Source organism: Mastigoproctus giganteus, chromosome 1 (genome assembly GCF_048544385.1).
Source record: "Mastigoproctus giganteus isolate SK-2022 chromosome 1, ASM4854438v1, whole genome shotgun sequence".
Classification (NCBI taxonomy): Eukaryota; Metazoa; Arthropoda; class Arachnida; order Uropygi; family Thelyphonidae; genus Mastigoproctus; species Mastigoproctus giganteus.
Window position 1 is genome coordinate 249,270,254 of NC_143575.1, and position 18,898 is coordinate 249,289,151.

General features: G+C 38.0%; 1 protein-coding gene across 1 annotated transcript in view; it reads left to right on the top strand.

The window, feature by feature from the left end:
- The first annotated feature begins 4,076 nt into the window (after positions 1–4,076).
- Positions 4,077–18,898, top strand: part of LOC150091743 (triple functional domain protein-like) — a 402,788-nt gene continuing 387,966 nt past the window's right edge. Inside the window, exon 1 of the mRNA XM_090376799.1 lies at positions 4,077–4,523. Within this exon, the coding sequence (XP_090232925.1) occupies positions 4,356–4,523 (168 nt within the window). The 5' untranslated portion in view covers positions 4,077–4,355. The remainder of the gene's footprint in view (positions 4,524–18,898) is intronic.

Below are 18,898 nucleotides of genomic sequence, written 5' to 3' on the forward strand. Positions count from 1 at the left end.
CCACAATTTCATCCGGGATATCTATAAAGTCTACCTAACATCACCTCGCAGGTTTTCTCCGGGGCTATAGACTACGTTTCTTCTGACGGACCACGGCTCTATTAACAGCAAACTGACTGTTGATACGTAGATCCCAAATGTCGCTGTGGACTCACTGAGACCTGCGAGCACCTTCCGTAGGTCTGTCTAACATATGAGGATCTTCGGTGCCGACTTAGGCTCAAATTCAGGACCAACCACAAGGACACGAATTTGTACATGTCAACGAGCAGCACTACTGTCAAGCTTTTCCCCGCTTCGCCCAGGAACTATTCACATGGAGAAGATCACTACTTCCACAATTGTCATCACAACCTGCTGACGCTTCCAGACTAGCATTAGCAGAGGCATATGATGCAAGAAAGCAAGCTTATGCAGCATCACCTAAAAAAAAAAACAAAAAATCGCTCCCATTTCGCCCCTTCTTTCGTTCCAAATACCTGTCCAGCTCAGCCTTAAATTTATTTAGGCTATAAACTTCCACAACAAAGGATGGAAGTCTGTTCCACCAACCAACTACCCGCTGGCTACAGGCAAACTTCCGCACATCTATCCTACATCTGTCTTTCCTCAAATTGGATTTATGCCCTCTCAGGTGATTATTCTGAGCAAGAGGAAGAATCCCATCAGCATTGAGCATGCTCAAACCATTCAAGGCTTTATACACCTCAATCAGATCACCTCGCAGGTGCCTAGTCTCCAGACACTGTAATCTGCAAAACTTAAGCCTTTCTAACAGCAACCCTTTGTACCGTTCACTAATCTTGTTGCCCTTCTCTGTGCTCGTTCCAAAAGCTCTACATCCTTCTTAAGATGAGGCCTCCAGACCTGTATACAGTACTCAAGCCTGACCATTGCCTTATACAAGGGGATAATCAACTCCCTATCCCTGCTAGAAAAATTCCTATATATCATTGACAAAACACCATGAGCTACTCTTGCAGCCCGTCTGCACTGCTCAGAAAACCTCATATCTGCCTGCACAATTATCCCCAGGTCCTTTTCGTTCTCTTCCACTGTCAGTGTAGTACCGCACAGATGATACGTTACTCTGGGGTTACTGTTTCCCATGTGTAGTACTTTACATTTGTCAATGTTAAACTTCATTTGCCACCTCTCAGCCCATCTGCTAAACTTTTCTAGATCCTGTTGCAGCAGTGTACTGTCATTGATGTCCTTAACAACCCTGCCAACCTTCGTATCGTCTGTAAACTTGGACATCAGTATCATTTATAAATACAGAAAACAACACTGAACCCTGAGGGACTCCACGATGAGCAGTGTCCATTGATTACCACTCTCTGTCTTCTCCCACTCAACCATCCCTCTATCCATAGCGGTAATTTGCCTCTAATGCCAAACTGCTCCAATTTGTTCGGCAGTCTTCCATGTGCAACAGTATCAAAATCCTTCTTAAGATCCAAATATATGATATCAAAGTTATTCCCTCCATCCAGTTCCTTTGTGACCACATCATAGTATCCAATCAAATTGGTCAGGCAAGACTTTCCCTTAACAAAATCATGATCTGTCCGAGCTATAACTGAAGTCTTGTCAAGATGATCCTGCAGTGCTTCTTTAACCAGTGCCTCCATTAATTTTCCTGGAACAGAAGTTAAACTCACAGGTCTATAATTACTTGTGTCAGCCGTTGATCCTCTTTTGTGAATTGGGGTCACATTTGCACTTCTCCAGTCTATGGGTACCTCCCCTGAGTCCAAGGAAGTTCTCATAATTATGGCTAAGGGTTTACTTACTTCCTTTGCTGCCTCCTTTAATATAACTGGATAGATCCCATCCACCCCATGTATCTTTTTTATGTTTATCTTCAACAATTTCTCCTCCACTTTCCTCTCACTTATTACAAAATCATCTAGCTCACTGCCAGTATTTAACTCACCTCTGGCATTCCCCTCCCTGAATAACTCCTCATGTGTGAATGTAGATGCAAAATACTCATTTAGTTTGTTAGCCACCTGAGCAGGATCATCAACAGTTGAACCATCAATATCCAGTGGACCGATCTGATTCATCCCTTTCCTTCTAGAGTTTACATAGGTAAAGAAATCTTTGCTGTTTTTCTTTGCATCCTTTGCCAAAGGTTTCTTATAATCTGCCTTTGCTTGCCTAATCTCCTTTGTCACTTGGTTACAGACCAGCTTATATCTATCATAGGCTTCCGTGTCACCCATTAATTTGTATGTATCCCATGCATTTTTCTTCTCTGCCACATGTCTCATTAGTTCATCTGACATCCATTTAGGCCTAAACCTTGAACAATATTTCTTAGTTGGTATGTAAAACCTAGTAGCTTCCAAGATAAATTCTTTGAATGGTTCCCATTTTGCACTACTTCTGTTACCTCTAAATGACCCATACTCGCACAAATTTTGATGCACACGCGCAAACAAAGGTTGTTCCGGTATATGTCTATCTCGGAAGCGTTCTCCATAAATTCGTTAAGCGGCTCGTCCATTTCCCCTCTGCTAATCCATACACTAGGTTCATGTCTGCCAGCTCACAGTTAGTATATAGATGCATACTCTTCGTGCGGCGACTGCCACGCCGTCTACCGACTTACGGTGACGTTTCCGGTTATGGGTTCCTATGCGATTCACATTCCTTTAGATGTTACTTACCTCCCCTAAACGTTTGTACCAATATTTTTGAGACACTTATACAAAACATATATACAACTGATTTACAACTTTATATATACAACAATCATATGATATTTACATATTACATATTTATAATAATATTTACATATTACATATTTATAATAATATTTACATATTACATATTTACAATCTCTTAAAAGAATATATATTCATTCTAAAACTTAAAATTCAAGATTTAAATTAAAACCGTATTATTTACTTTGCAACTGATATTTAAACAGTTTTAATTTTAAAAAATCGCTATTTACATAATTTAATTTTTATACCTACATGAATCTATAACTGCAAGAAGTTACCGCGATGTTACAAACATAAGGCGAACACCGTTGTATTAATACAACTTTATTCAAATTTGTTTAAATGCATTTTTGAATGATGCATATAAGAGAAGTCTTCCTCCTCAATAATTTATTAAAAATAAGACAATTCCACTTTCGACCTTACCAATCTCCTAAACAGCATTAACCCTAAAATTTGATTAAACGTATAACACCTTTGTTTTTAGCAGGTTTTAAACAAAACCTGGCAAAACACAGCTGTTAAACAAGTTAACAGCTGTGTTACTTATTAAAATGCCCATTCTTAAACATTTCTAGTATTATTCAATATCACTTATGCTAAAATCAATGAAGACTATAAAGAAACTTCACTATATTCACAAATTAATGTTAATGAAAATACCGGCAAAAGGCTTGCTATTAAAGGCAGAAGACAAGTAGCAATCGTCTGCCATTAGCATCATATCATTGCAATAATCAAAATGCCGGCAAAAGGCTCGCTATTAAAGGCAGATGACAAGTTTAAATCGTCTGCCATTAGCATCATATCATTGCAATAATCAAGAAGTTCAGCATTTCGAGTGAAATTCAAATCATTTATTTAGAGAGATTACGCAACAGCAGCAGCATCATTACAGTAGCATCGCGCCAGAATAGCTGAGACTCGTCCCCTAACTATAAAATAGGGACTACAACCGTGCCAAAAACACTACTTCGCTGAATGCTCAACCATATTTTATGTTTCTTTTTTGGGGGGTGCAAGTGTAGTTACTCCTGTCAGTTACAGCGACAAGCCGAGATTGTTATCATTCGAGATCGCAGAACTCGTCGAGTTTTAAGACAGCATTCGTTGTCCCGTATCTGCTTCCGAGATGTGTGATAGCTAGGCTCACGTGCCGTTATATCTGATCACATGACGCACGCTAGAAAGAGACTGGAGGGCGAGGGAGTAACCCTGTCTACTATGGGTGCGACTTGATGACGTACTGGAAGAAAAAGAAAAGAAAAGAAAAGAAAAAAAAAGAAAGTGCAGGAAGTCTGCTTAGCGGGCGCCTGGTACTCCGCGGGTCTGTTGCTTACCTAGGTGATATACGGTACGTCGACACACTCAGCTGTCCCTACCGCCCGTCGCGTGAAAAAGAGAACGCTGATTTCTCCACACTTGGGATGATGTAGTGGTGTACTTAAACAGCAGTAAACAAGGTGAGTTAGGGGAGGAGTAAAAGCTGCTGGATACTTCACGTGACTTGTGCTCAGACGGGAGTTTAGTTTACCTGAAGATTACCATTTGATGACCGAACTGGATTACTGTTACTATTGTGCAGACGTTTCGTATGGTTTGTAGGAATCGGTTACCATGAGAAAATTAAGCCTCAACTGGTTTCGTAGTCTTTCCTACAGCCCATCGGGAGCTGCAGCCCGGAAAACAAACGACGAAGACAGTGGTGAACAAAATAAGGGAAATTACACACGGATACGGCATTACAGCACCATCCCTGAGGATCTCGTCTCTGATATCAAAAAGGTAAGTGAGGAAAGTACGAGTGGTAATCCTTAATTAAAAAAAATAAAAGTATATTACGATTTGCAAGGCCGTAATGGACTTGTGGATGATAGTTCTCAGCTGATGAGAACTATCATCAGATTTTCTCTGGTAATAGTTCATCTCTGATGATTATCATCTTATTTTCTCTGAGACAATTTGTGAATTTTGAATTAATACAATTTTAGCTTATTTATGAAAAATGGCGTGGCTTTATATACCGGGTACAAACCATAATTCTAAAAGTACCAAAATCTAAAAGTACAAAAAGTACCAAAAATGTTTGTGCACGGAATTCACTAGCATATAATTCAATTCTCTAAAGGAAATTTTGAAATTGCAGAGAATCTTCAAAAACCATTTGAGTCAAAAAATAAGTCCGAATTATCGCTTTAAACGTTACTTGTTAGAAATAAAATACTGTATATGGTACCCTCACCAAAAGTTTCAATTATATGTTTCATTTTTTCTGTTTTAACCACTAGCACAGTTAAAATCACTGGAAAAGGCCTGAGTTCGAATCTGTTGAAAAGGGAGAATTTTTTTGGGCTTTATCTCACACCCTAAACCGAATCAGTCTTCAAAGAGGGTTGCACGATTAGTCCTCTGGGTTTTCTTCTAGCAAACCAGGAAAACCGAGCAGAGAATACACAAAATTTAAGCCATCATATACTGACCCTCATGACCTTTGCTGCCTAGGCACTCATTCTAAACAACTAACCAACTAATTATATCTGATTCATTATTATCATCGTACTATTTTTTAAAAGTAATTCTAGTTCCTAAACTTCGGAAAAACTTTTGCTTTCCCGAACCAATTGAAAGTTGCTGAAGATCTTAACGAACCACTTTAATATTAAGATTGTTCTGCCTTTTATATAACAACTGTAATATGTTATACTACAGATCAGTAGTTCCCAATCTGTGATCCCCAAAGTGTCTGCGAGAGTAGCACAGTGGTATCGTCACAGTCCTCCCCACACCAGGTGGAAAAGGCCAGGCTTCGAATCCCGTCGACGACGTGAGAAACTTTTATGGACTTTTTTTACTCTACGGCTGAGTTAGTTGGTCTCAGGCCAGTGGCGTATCCAGGCGTCATCGTAAGGGGGGGCCATGGCGACCAGAGTTTTGAGTTTTTTTTTAGAACGCCTCCTGCCTTCTTTTTCTTTAATTTCTAACTTTTAGTTAAGGAGGGCATATTCCCCTTCTGCCCACCCCTGAATACGCCCCTGGTCTCAGGCGTAGATAGCAAGCTTTTATTCCCCGTCAAAAACGGGTTTTTCGTCCAGCAAAGCAGGCAAATCGACCAGAGAACACACGCAATTTACAGACATAACACACATGGGTAGCTGAAGTGACTTTCTAGGTGACCCTAATATAATAGTTTAACAGTTTTTTTATCCTAAAGTAGTGCTAGAGGTCCGTGAGTTATACTAAATACAATAAACATTACAATTTTCGAAGTAAACATTAGGATTATTATTTCCCCCATTACCCCTGGGGGGAAAAACAAGCAAACCGATAACAGAATACACGAAATTTATATATAACACACTGGTGCCTCATGGCCTTGGTGCCTTTGCCACAAAAAAGAAACGAATTGTAATGCAATTTCTTGTGCTGGTCCATAATTCACATGTACAGTGAATAAGTTACTTCATTTTGATTTCTTTAATCTGTTTCATTCTTTTTCTATATTATATTTTTATACTTATTCTTTATTTTATAGAATATGCTTTACGGTAAAATTTATATTATATATATATATATATATATATATATATATATATATATTACCTTATAGAATAATAATAAAATAATACAATTTACCACGTGAAAATTCTTAACAAACTTCTTACTTCCTGCGCTTTAATACAAACAATTTTTTCTTTTTCTTTTTTTTTTTTTTTTAATTTGTATTACAGTGCGGTTAAGTCCGATTCCTCCCAAGTCATTTATGATCTGAAGATGGGGTTCGGCAAGAATCTTGAAACGTCACCTGCTAAAAATGAGTGTAGTATTCAGCTTGTATTATATATGGGTTTAATAAAGCCCACTTGTTAAGAATTTTCACGTGGTATAAGAGTATTAATATATTTATATTTATTATATTAATATATTTATATTTATTATATTAATGTATTTATATTTATTATATTAATATATTTATATTTATTAATATATGAATATATTAATATAAATTTTACCGTATGGATAGAAACCATGTAACATTCTTTCCGAATTATATTAGAATTTGTTTTGTCATTGTCCCAGGTTCTAAAAAAAAACCATATTCTTAAATTCAATGGAATTTGTAATTTTCTTTCTTCTCGGCACGCCCTTGTGGGTAGCACAGTTGGTAGAATCGCAGTCCTCCTCACACCGGTGAAAAAACCTGGATTCGAGTCCCGTCGATAACGAAAGGAATTTGTATGGGCCTTTTTCACAAAGTGGCTGAGTTAGTCGGTCTCAGGCGAAGATAATCGACCGCAGAACACACGCAATTTACAGACAGTATATACGGAACAATATGGCCTTAGTCGCTGATACTCCTAAAACTCAATAACAACAACGTCTTCTGGACACAAAAAAAAAAAATTTAAATGCACTTTCTCGACTGTAATAACTATGCGAAAGAAATTCAGCGTTCTAGCTAAACTCATAGCATTTATACTAGTATTCGATTTTCTTGAAACACAGCAAGATATTCTGCGTAACTTTTAGTTGGACCCGAAGAAAGAAGAAATAAGAAACAATACAACGTACAATTTCTTATTCACATGATGAAAGGTAATGTGAATAAAAAACAGTTTTATATAAAAAGTAATGTGAAACTTACTGATGTAAAGGAGAGGGAAAAAAGAGTTAACGGTCAAAAACACTGACATCACATCACATAACACATAGATTAGAAGAAGACTAGGCATCTCTGTCATGCTTGGGACTCCAATGTGTGAATGTGGCCCACCCAGCAAGACAATTAATATATAAAGAAGTAAATTTGTCTGTCCGTCTACCCTTTATTTATTCGGATGTCATAAGGGCGTGCAATGAAACCTCGCATGGCCTTTTTCTGTCATCCAGGTAAGTTTGAATCCAAAATGTTGACTCCCTGAGGTACTTTAAACCCCCCCCCACTCTTATGCAGCTCAATATACAGTAGGTAAAGTTCCAGAAATTATTTTGGTCAAATTTTCCTACCTGTTCCTACTCCCAGGTAGGAAATTTGACGTCGTGAGATATTACAGTACTAGGTCTGATCAATTTTTTATTAAAAAATATTTTTCAAAAGGATAAATCTGATGTTCTTTTATCAGAGCACTTTCTAAAGTGCTCTGATTTAATATCCTCTTGGCTACTAAGGATATTAAATTTCCCCAGGAAAACGAGTGCTTCGCTAATAGATTATATTCAATAAGTGTCAACTGACAACTGATAAACAATTATTTATAGCCACTTTCCTTTATATAACTAATTTTAAAAAATCAAGATGCTGAATGGGAGATAATACAGCGTTTGATGCCACTTATCGATAGCAGTACTACTTTCTGATTTCTTGTCATGAACTTTTGCGAAATAAGAAAAAATGAGTAAATGTTCAAAAAAAAAATATATATATATATATTTGGTAATATTCATAGCAAAATTCATAATAAAACAATAATTGAAGTTGAGATATAGAGGTACATACATAAGCAGACGAAACTGTTGTCAGGAAATACACAAGCAGACGAAACTGTTGTCAGGAGATACACAAGCAGACGAAACTCAAATATTTGAAATTTTTTGTTACAAAATGAAATGGACTATTTTTTATTTTTCTTTTGGAAAAATGTATGTATACATCTCTACTCCAAATAAATTATATTAGTAAAAATATGCAAATAACTTATAATTTGCAAAACGGGTCTCAACTGTGGAAGGAAAAATTTGCGTGTTTTTTTCTTTTCAAAGGATTTAAAATACGCGTTACAGTTTTCACCAAAAATAGCACACCGTTGTGCGAAAACTTCCTGTTACACACTTCTTTTTACTGACACCCAACAGCTTGTTAAAGGAGAGTTGGTTATAAGGTTAATAGGTTACATTAATATTATAGCCAGGTTGCTGCAGTACATTTGACATCAATTTGGGTTGACGCCAAACTATGAGGGGAGGTGATATCTATATCGTAAGTTACTCATCTATGAAATTCTTCTGTCTATCTACGTGTCATCTCCATTACAGAACGTGGCTGCACAGAGCCCATAGTAAAAAGTTGCCGTACAAACATCCAAACCAGTTTAACTTTCCTCATGGATCAATATTGCTTGTTTGCAATAGCGGGAATATATCACGGGTGGGTAAATTTTTCTGGGTGGGTAAATAATAATATAAAGAAAGGCCGATTTAAAGCAAAATTTCAGAAACTTTGGAATTTGTTGACTGCGCATCGCTTTTAAAAATTTCAGTGAAGTTTCAATGGAAACGAAAAGTTTGAGTGAAATGTTTACATGGAATATCATTATTTTTAAGAATTTTGATTTATTTATTCTTGTTTTCTGATATTCAAATCTCAAACAAACCAACTATTTCAGGGATTTATCAACTTCAAAAGGTCAGCCACACCTTGCTGATGTTGGTATCTATCTCTCAAAAATTTATTTTAATTATAACCAACATTTTCATTTCCGTGGAAAGAAGTGAAAAATCCACATACTTTAAAGATAGTGATTAACTTAGTTTTGTTTGTATTGTTACTGCTGAGAAACTGTGCAACCCATTCTTTGTGGAACTGAAAAAATCATCAATGGTATCATGTACTATAATAAGTAAAAAACGGCCCTGTTTCAGCACCATGGTGCGCCGCCACGTTCATGCAATGAAGTTACAACGGCGCTAAGGAAGAAATTTGTACAAGATGTGCAGTATCCCATTGACCTAATTCACCGCCCTCCGATTTTCATCTGGGACTATGTGAAAAATGATTGTGTTTCAATAATGGCAATGATAATGGTAAATAAAGGTTTTTTGTAGTGTTTAACGTGCTATGCAATCACATGCATTGCAGAAAGCAGAATATTCTTTACTACTAAACAGACCCACAAAAGCAGCACACGTTGAATTTGAATAGGTAAAAACTTTTGAGTGTTCCTTTATAAGAAGTGGGCAATAAAGTTTCGGGAGCAATAAAAAGAACACAAAGTGAAGGATCTCAAAAATGGCTTTATTTTTATCCAAACTAATCACCACCTGATTGAATGCATTAATTACACCATTATAAAAGTTTCTGAAAAGAGTCAGAAAAGGTGTCCAAAGAGATGATGTTCAGTTCAGTGGTTACATTTTCCTTTATGTCCTCAACATCCTGAAATCTCTTTCCTTTGAGAGCAGTTTTCCTCGTGGAAAAGAAAAAGAAGTTCGCTGGTGCTAGATCGGAAGGGACTGATAGTTGATCTGTACCGTACCATGTTTCGTCAGCAATGTCTTCACAACAAGTGCAGGGGCATTATCGTGCAACAAAAGCCAGCTGTCTTTCTATCAAAATTGCGGCCTCGCCCAGGAAATGCGCATTAATATTCTTTGAAACGCATATACGTAGAATTCAGCATTCTCTCTCTCTCTCTCTCTCTCTCTCTCTCTCTCTCCTTCAGGTACAAATTCCTTATGAATCACACCCTGTTTGTCGAAAAACATTATCAGCATCATCTTGATCCTGGACTTCTGTAAGCGAAACATTTTAGGCCTAGGTGATGATTTTGAATTCCACTGCATGCTTCGTCTCTGGATCGTACTGAAACACCGAGTACTCATCTCCAGTGACAACACAGGCAAAGAAATTAGGATTGTCTTGACACCTGAATAGGCACCTGCGAGGTGATCTGATTGAGGTGTATTAGACACTAAATGGTTTGAGCAGGCTCAATGCTGATGGGATTACGAACATGAGGGGGTATAAATTCAAATTGAGGAAAAACAGTTGTATAATAGATGTGCGGAAATTTTCATTTAGCCAGCAGGTGGTTCATTGCTGGAACAAACTTCCATCTGTCGTTATGGAAGTTTATAGCTTAAATAAATTCAGGAAAGAACTGAGCAAACTTTTGGAGCGAATGGATGAGTGAAATGGGAAGGGTTTTTTTTTTTTTTTTTTGGCTGATGAGATTGAGCTTGCTTTCGCATTGCTTATGATGATATAAGCTTGCTTTCTTGTATCATATGCCTCTACTAATGCTAATGCTAAGTCTTGATGAAGTCTTCGCATGATGACACTCTTCGTTGCTTCTGTTCATCCGTGAGGATGTACGACACAAATTTTGCACAGATCTTCCTTTTCCCTATATCTTTATGCAGAATTTGACGAATCGCCTCCTTAAAAAAAGGTAAAGTGCAGCCATTATCAACCCACTGCAGGATGGAAGCCTCCTCAACAATTCATGCTGAGAGAAATGGACCATAATCTGGCACGCTGGTCCAGTGAGGGTTGGCAGATCGACTGTATTCAGCAGTCAGGGGCTGAACCCCGGTCTACTCAAAGAGCGTGTGCTACTGCACTCCCGCTCCTGACCACTCGGCTACGGAGGCCTCTCATCGCCTCCTTATTCATACAACTCATCAACTATAATTCTGAAGGACTTGCCACAATTTCCCGAATGTTTGCCACTCTGCCCTCATTTCAAGGGGTTGACGGACGCCAACTTCTTTGGTCATCGCGAACATCCTCACGTCCGTCTTTGAACCGCTTATACCATTCAAACACACTGATACGACTTAACGTTTCATCACATCACCATAAACAATTTTAACATTACTTACGTTTCTGTTACAGATTTTCTCAGTTTAAAGCAGAATTTAATATTCGCTCGTTGCTCCATTGCAAAATCGTGACACGGAACGTTAACGCTACTATCGAAACTAGTTCTTACTTGCAACCTGTCAGCCTACTGGACAATTTCTGTATCACCATCCGTTGCACGAAGTTTGAACTACAACAAAACATACCACATCCGTTAATTCTAAAACTGATTGAACATGATAGCAACAGCACCAGTCCGGAACTTTATAGCCCCAACTCGTATATAGCTTACTTTTTCTCGATATCTTTTAGTTTTCTCATAATAAAAGTCCTAAAATCTGAAAATAATTTGTAATCTTCCTGCGAAGTGCACTTCAAATTCCTTGTAAGATCTAATAAAATTACAGAGATCAGCTGAAAAATGGCAATTGAAGTTTAACATTGACATGTGCAAGGTACTGTATATACATAGCAGTGATTCCAGAATGAGGTATCAACTGTGTGATACTACACTCATGTAATTGTGCAGTCTGATATGAAGTTCTCTTATACAGGAATAAGAGAATTTATATAGAGGAATTTTTCTAGCAGGGATAAGAAAGTTATTATCCCATTGTAACAGGCAATGGTCAAGCCACATCTTGAGTACTGCATACAGGTCTGGAGACCTCACTTAGAAAGGGCGTAGAGCTGCTGGAACGGGTACAGAGAAGGGCAACGAGACTGGTGAGGGGAAAGACTTCACTTCTGAAAATTGCAGCGTCTGGAGCTAGGCACTTGCGGGGAAATTGATTCAGATGTTTAAGGCCTCGAATGGACTGAGTACGCTAAATGTTAATGGCATTCTTCCTCTTGCAGAGACTACAAACGTGAGGAGGCATAAATTCAAGTTGAGGAAGGATGATTGCAGGATAGATATACGGAAGTTTGCCTTCAGCCAAGGGGTGATCGATTGCTACAACAAGCTTCCATCCGTTGTCTTGGAAGTGGGCAGTTTAAATAAATTCAAGGAAGAACTAATAGACAAACTATTAGAAGCGATGGATAGGTGAAACAGGATTTTTTTTTCTCGCTGATAATGTATTAGCTTATTTTCTTGCATCATTTGCCACCATTAATACTAATACTAATTTCTATTATAAGGAACCCTTAAAGTTTAGTTATATCCAACTTTCAATTTAACCAGTATTTTAATACGAAGCTCAAGACTAAACGAGAAAATAAAGATAAACAAAGATACGAGTAGTAAAATGAAAGAGTAATTACAAAACTAGATATACATCTGACTTGAGCATCTGGACGATAAATATACTAATCGTCAAAATGGTAATTAAGAAAATTTTAAAAAATGAGCCGATGAACGTCTTCTTCCCATTAAAGTCTGAATAAAAAAAATCACCATAGTGCAATGCTTAAGCCCATATGTTATTAAAGGAGTATATTTTATAAAGTCTTTTTTATAAAATGGATTGTCAGATGAGTGGAAAATTTTCTCGCATGTACAATATTTATGTAATAATTAAATGTGCATAATTATTATCCTTTCTTCATTTAAATCGACGTATACCCTACAGATAACCTCCGTAAGTGGTGAGCAGCGGGAGTGCAATAATACGCGTTCTTTGAGTGGACCGGGGTTCAAGCCCCTAACTGCTCAATACGGTTGATCTCCTAACCCGCACTGGAACAGCGTGGCAGAGTATGGTCCATTTCCCTCAACATGAATTGTTGAAGATGCCTCTATCCTGCAGTGGATTGTTAATGGCTGCAGTTCTTTTTTTTTTTTTTTTTTTTAAAAACCCTAAGTACCTCAATCAGGTCGCTACGGAAATACCTAATTTCAAAATATTGAAACCTATGTAACTGGATCTCACTATAAGAATAGCCCTTTGAGCCCATAACTAATCTTGCTCTCCCCTTTACTCTTCTTAACAGGTCCATATCCTTCCTAAAATGAGGTTTCCGAATCTGTATGCAATTCTGCACATGTTACCTAATCATTTCTTTATAAAACGGAATGATTATCCCTTTGTCTTCTGGAAAAGTTTCTATATACCATTTATAGCAATCGATAAACCGCCATCTGACTTGCTAAAATAACCTTCATATCATATTTTATAATTACCTCTAAGGCATTCGGATGACTTGGTTGTAGGGAACATAAGTGGTCACAGATCAACATTCTGCGCGTTTGAAGCGCTGCTTTATTCACAATGAAGTTGTTAACCCCTTCCTTCGGTCACAATTACGTTGACAACCCGAAGACGTTATTAACAATGTCTTCTGGTTGTCCTTTCAAAAGAAGTAAAATTAATTATTCAGACCTTCGGAATAATTTATCTAGGTTTTGTTGAAATAGTATAACCTGATATCTTAAAAACACCATCAGCAAACTTAAGCAATGAGCTTGAAATAAATTCATCAGTCATCAATGATTATCAGAAACAATAACGAATCCAATACACCAAACAATGTGGAGTCTCGCTGGTGACACTAAGCCATAAAGAACAATAACCATTTGTAACCGATATCTGTCTTCTGCCACGTACCTTTTATTATTATTATTATTATTTACAGTAGTAACACCTATAATGCTACATTGCTCCAGTTCATTCAAATATCCTTCATGCAGCACTGTCAGAAACATTGCTACGTCTAAACAGGCGGTGTTAAAATTATCCTTGACATCCAAAATCTCAAAGTTTATGGGACTGACCATACAACATCTCCTAACAAAGCCATGTTGTGATCCCTTATATTTCTGCCCAGATGATTCTTCAGTATAGCCTTATGGGCTCCATAATATTACAAAATTTGCTTACAAAACAGGTATATGCTATTTCTTCCTTGAAACTACACTTGAGAATTGCAGAAACGTTCGCACATCACACTAATCTATGGAACTTCATCTGAATCCAAAGATGTTCCAATATTACAGCTAATTATAGCTAAACGTTTGATGATCTATCCTGCTTCTTCTTTTAATATAGCTGCATGGATTTCATCAGCTTCGGCACTTTCCCCCCTTAACTATGATAATTTCTCTTCCAGTTCCGTTTCAGCGATTACAAAGTCATTCAACTCCCAGTCAGTATTAACCAGGCCACGAATACCATCAAGTTGAAAAATTCAACAGATGAATGTGAATGCTGATGCAAAATATTTTATTCGGCTCATCAGCCACTTGTTCAGAGTCACCGATAATGTTACCGTTTCCATATTGTGGTGGGCCAATATGGTTCAGCTCTTTCCTTAGTGTTCACGTATATTAAGAATGTTAGAACCACAGGCTGGTTAATTTAATTCTTGAAACAACACTTGCTACTATTATTAGCTTGAACTTTGCACAATTCGTGGACTAGAGCCATTTCTTAGAATTGAGATTGCTTTCAATTAGCAACAATTTGTCGGCGTCTTGCCATTTAACTGCATTGTCTGCTGGATGCAAAATCCCGGAAATAACCATGAATCTTCGCCTGAGACCAGCTTACTCATCATTTAAAAAGTCCAACTGGAAAATGGGAGAAACCCCGAGGTCCGCACAAACATTAACACTTGAAAAAGCCCGTTCCCTCCGTTTAAGGTAGACATGATCTCAATCAGGACCTATCAAAACCAGTGGCAAATAGTAACGCTACTAACCTACTGGTCTCAAGCGATTTCCATGATTTTGTATCCATCAGGCAATGTAGTTTAATGGCAAGACGCCGACAAATTGTTGCTAATTGAAAGCAATCTCAATTCTAAGAAATGGCTCTAGTCCACGAATTGTGCAAAATTCAAGCTAATAATAGTATTACGTACATTGAAACTCTTGTCATAAAGAATCAGTTCTTTAGTATATGTTAAGAACCTGATAACCAAGCCCCTTCCACAGAGCTAATGTCTGAAGCATATTTTTTTGTGGCTATAGTACATAACACAAACTGCACAGAATTTTGGTTAAAAAATGTATATATATCGAACGATGATCATTAAAATACACTTAAAAATATTATTCTTAAAAAGTAAACACTAAAGTTGTTTGTTTTTCATGAAACAAATTTATACATATTTGTTAACCCGTCCTGATCGACATCAGATAAATATTTATTTCACGGCAATGGCAAAGCTGAGTCATTAGATGTCAAGTTTCTGTATTGTGTATTCTCAAAGTTTTCTTTTCTGGCATTGACATTTGAAAAACTGCCAGGAACAATGAGTGGGCAGAAACGATAAAAGTTCAGTAATGTTGCGACACGCATTGGCCAATTTCGAAGAAAACATAGAATTCGTAAAGAAATGCATTTTGCATGTTTTTTGTGTCCAAATAATCTACTTGTTGAAGAATCTGTGTCAAAACAAAAATAAACGCAAGCCAGTAAAAAGACAGTACACCGCCATATTAAGAAATTTATGAGAAATATTACGCTGCCAAACGATCACACGTCGTCTGCAAGGAGAGAAACTATTTCAAACTTGCTAACATTGCGTACAAGAAACAAAGAAAATAATCTCTAAATAGGGTACTTTAAACAACGAATTAGAGGTACAGCTAACGCCCTATACATAACACGATGTTTATGGAACAAGCGCCGAATATAATTAAAAATTGTTTATATTTATTTCATGGTCTTCTACGAACCTAGTGCTTCCAGGAACGTTGCCGAACAAAAATTAATTTGATAGCTGAGGAAATTTCAAAGGTCAAGAGAGTTTTATGCTAGCAACATTTTTTACCTAAGAATTCCTCAAGTTGTAAGTTTTGTGGATGATTTTATTAAAGCTGAATATGACTTATAACCAGTGTTGCCAGATTGAGCGAAAAGTCGTAAATTTGGCGTTTTATGAGTAATTTTGCACTACTGCGCGATTTGTTTTTCGATGAACTAAAAATATATACAGTATATACAGGGTGTTTCAAAGTCCCAGTGAACATCTGGCTGAAAATGAACCGTTTTCGAGACAATGCACATTTTCTGTTAAAGATCCGCCACTGACTATGGGAGCACTAGTGTAGCAAAAAGCTGTGAATCCTTTGCTAAGAGTGGATTATTAAATATAAGATAATACATTTTAATTTTTGGTTTCAACACCACAGGATTTTACAGATGTTACATGTTACTAAAGGTGTTCAAAATGCTGTCCTTGCATCCGTACGCAGCTTTGTAGTCTTCTCTGCATTGAGTTGCGAATCCTCTCAGGCATTCCTGGATCATTTCTGATTTGCTGAAAGGCTCTTTCAACCCGATACTGCAGTTCCTCAACTGTGTTAACGCCAGAAGTGCACACGAAGCTTTTTACATGACATCCAGATACAAAAATCCATAGGATTTAAGTCTGGTGATGTGAGAGGACACATTACATGCTCACCTCTACCTATCCACCGTTGACCATACCTTCTAGATAGATACCGAGTCACAACTCGAGCAAACTGTTCCGATGCACCATCATGCATAAACCACATGTTCTGGCGTTGCTGTTTGTTGTTTGTTATTTGGTTTTTAGGAGCATTAGCAACTAAGGCCATATTGCTCCGGGAATATGCGGTGGTCATTCCCTGACCTTTCCGCATCCTCCGTGTTTGGTGGTGACAGGCTCGAACCCCGGTCTAATCAAGAAGCGTGTGCTACGCAGTGCTGCTCCTGCCCACCTGGCTACGGAGGCGCCCCTGGCGTTGCTGAAGTGGAACATTATCATCATCAAGGAGGTCTGGAAGAACATTCGTGAATTGCATTAGGATTTTCGTCGGACCAAACGTGACAATTATGAAAATTAAGAAATACCATCACAAGTAAACCCAGCTTCGTCAGTGAACAAAATGTTGTTTAAAAATTGGGGGTTCAGGACACACTGTTGTTGCATCCACTGGCAGAAGTTCATTCTGGGAGGGTAGCCTGTATTGCTGAGTCTGTATTCACCACACACTGCTATGACTCAGTACACGCTCTTGCAGAGCAACCCTCCTTGTCGAAATTCCTGGATTTTGTTCTATTCTTTCTAACACCCTTTCCTCAACATCAGGCGTTATGCTTCTGGGCCTATCTGCTCGTACTCCATGTGCGAAGCTCCCGTGTTCTCTAAGGCATTGATGTACCCTGATGAATGTGCGCCTGTTGGGCTGCCTTCGGCGGGAAAATGCTTCTTGGTACAAACGTGCAGCCTCGAGTGCACTGCCGTTGGCTTTACCATACGTGAAGTGCATGTCCGCATACTCTTAGTTGCTGTAACCTCTTTCCATGTTGACTAACCTTTGACAAATACAGTGTACTAGTATGCCTGCTACGTCTCAGAGCATTGAGAGAGGGGAAAGGGAGAGAAGAGCATAACCTAACCTAAACACGTCAGTGGTGGATCCCAACTAGAAATGTGCAATATCTCGAAAACGATTCACTTAAGGACCCATGTTTACCAGGCTTTTTTTTGCATATTGTAGTCTGTACAGTTCACCTTTAAATTATTGACCATCACTTTTGAAACGCCCTGTATAAAAATTACTATACAAAGATATAGTTTATTTTAAAACGTAATAACTCATTACACTAATATTTATCTTTTCCAGCGCCTCCGAAAACCCCCATATAAACCCCCGAAATTAGTTTCAAGACTCTAGTGGTATTTACTCACTTAGGCTATTCCCCCCCCCCCTCACGTGACTAGTGGGAGTCAGCCCAAAACTTCGCCGGACTATAAAACTACTTCTAAACTAGCTAAGGGCTTCTGGCAAACTTTATTCAGCATCGATTCTATCGATCCTTCCTATGCACCCTCTGCTCCTGCTTATCCGTACTATTTCGGTAATCCGAAATTTCACAAAATGCCTGAAGAAACGCAAGGCAATTCTGGCAGGCCAACTTCTAAGATGCAATCGACCATGCACAACGTTTCCCCCAATAACAGAATTACAGGAGGAACCTAGAGTTGTAATACCTGCTCCGGCCTCTAAATGGAAAAACAAAAAATTGACAATGCCAAAATCAGACAAAGATGTGAAGTCAACATGAGTCTAGGGACGCTCAGGACGCCCCTAGCTCACAGACATGAGCTAGGGGTGTCCTGTCAAAATGTTTTAATATCACACCTTCGATCAAATTCAACAATTAATAAATTATTTACAGCTAGCTGAACACCAACTAAACAATGCCAAGTCAGCCCACATGACAATTACGAAGAGGAAGTCCAAGAATGACATCCAAGTTGTAGTTAATGGCGAGACAATTCCAAAAGTTTCATCGCATACCGACCTAGGACTAACGTGAGATGAACACTTAAATTTCAAAGATCACTTCCTCTGATTGCATTCTGGACTATCAGCCAGGAGCTAGTAGGCTGCCACAACATCAAATTGATTTGTCAGTACATTGATAGGTGTCTCACTCCGATACATCTATATGCCTCTAAAATCTGGTCCTCCGCACCTGCCTTTCAGTGTAACAGATTCCTGACTATGAAATACTGGATTCTTCGGTGGCTGAACCGTCTAGGAGGTAACCCGTTCACCATCTCCAAATCTATTCTTCTAGTCAATCTAGGCAACTGACCTCCTGGAAACTCACTGTTCTCAAAAAAAAATCTGTCCACACTTGCTAACCTGCCAGATCGA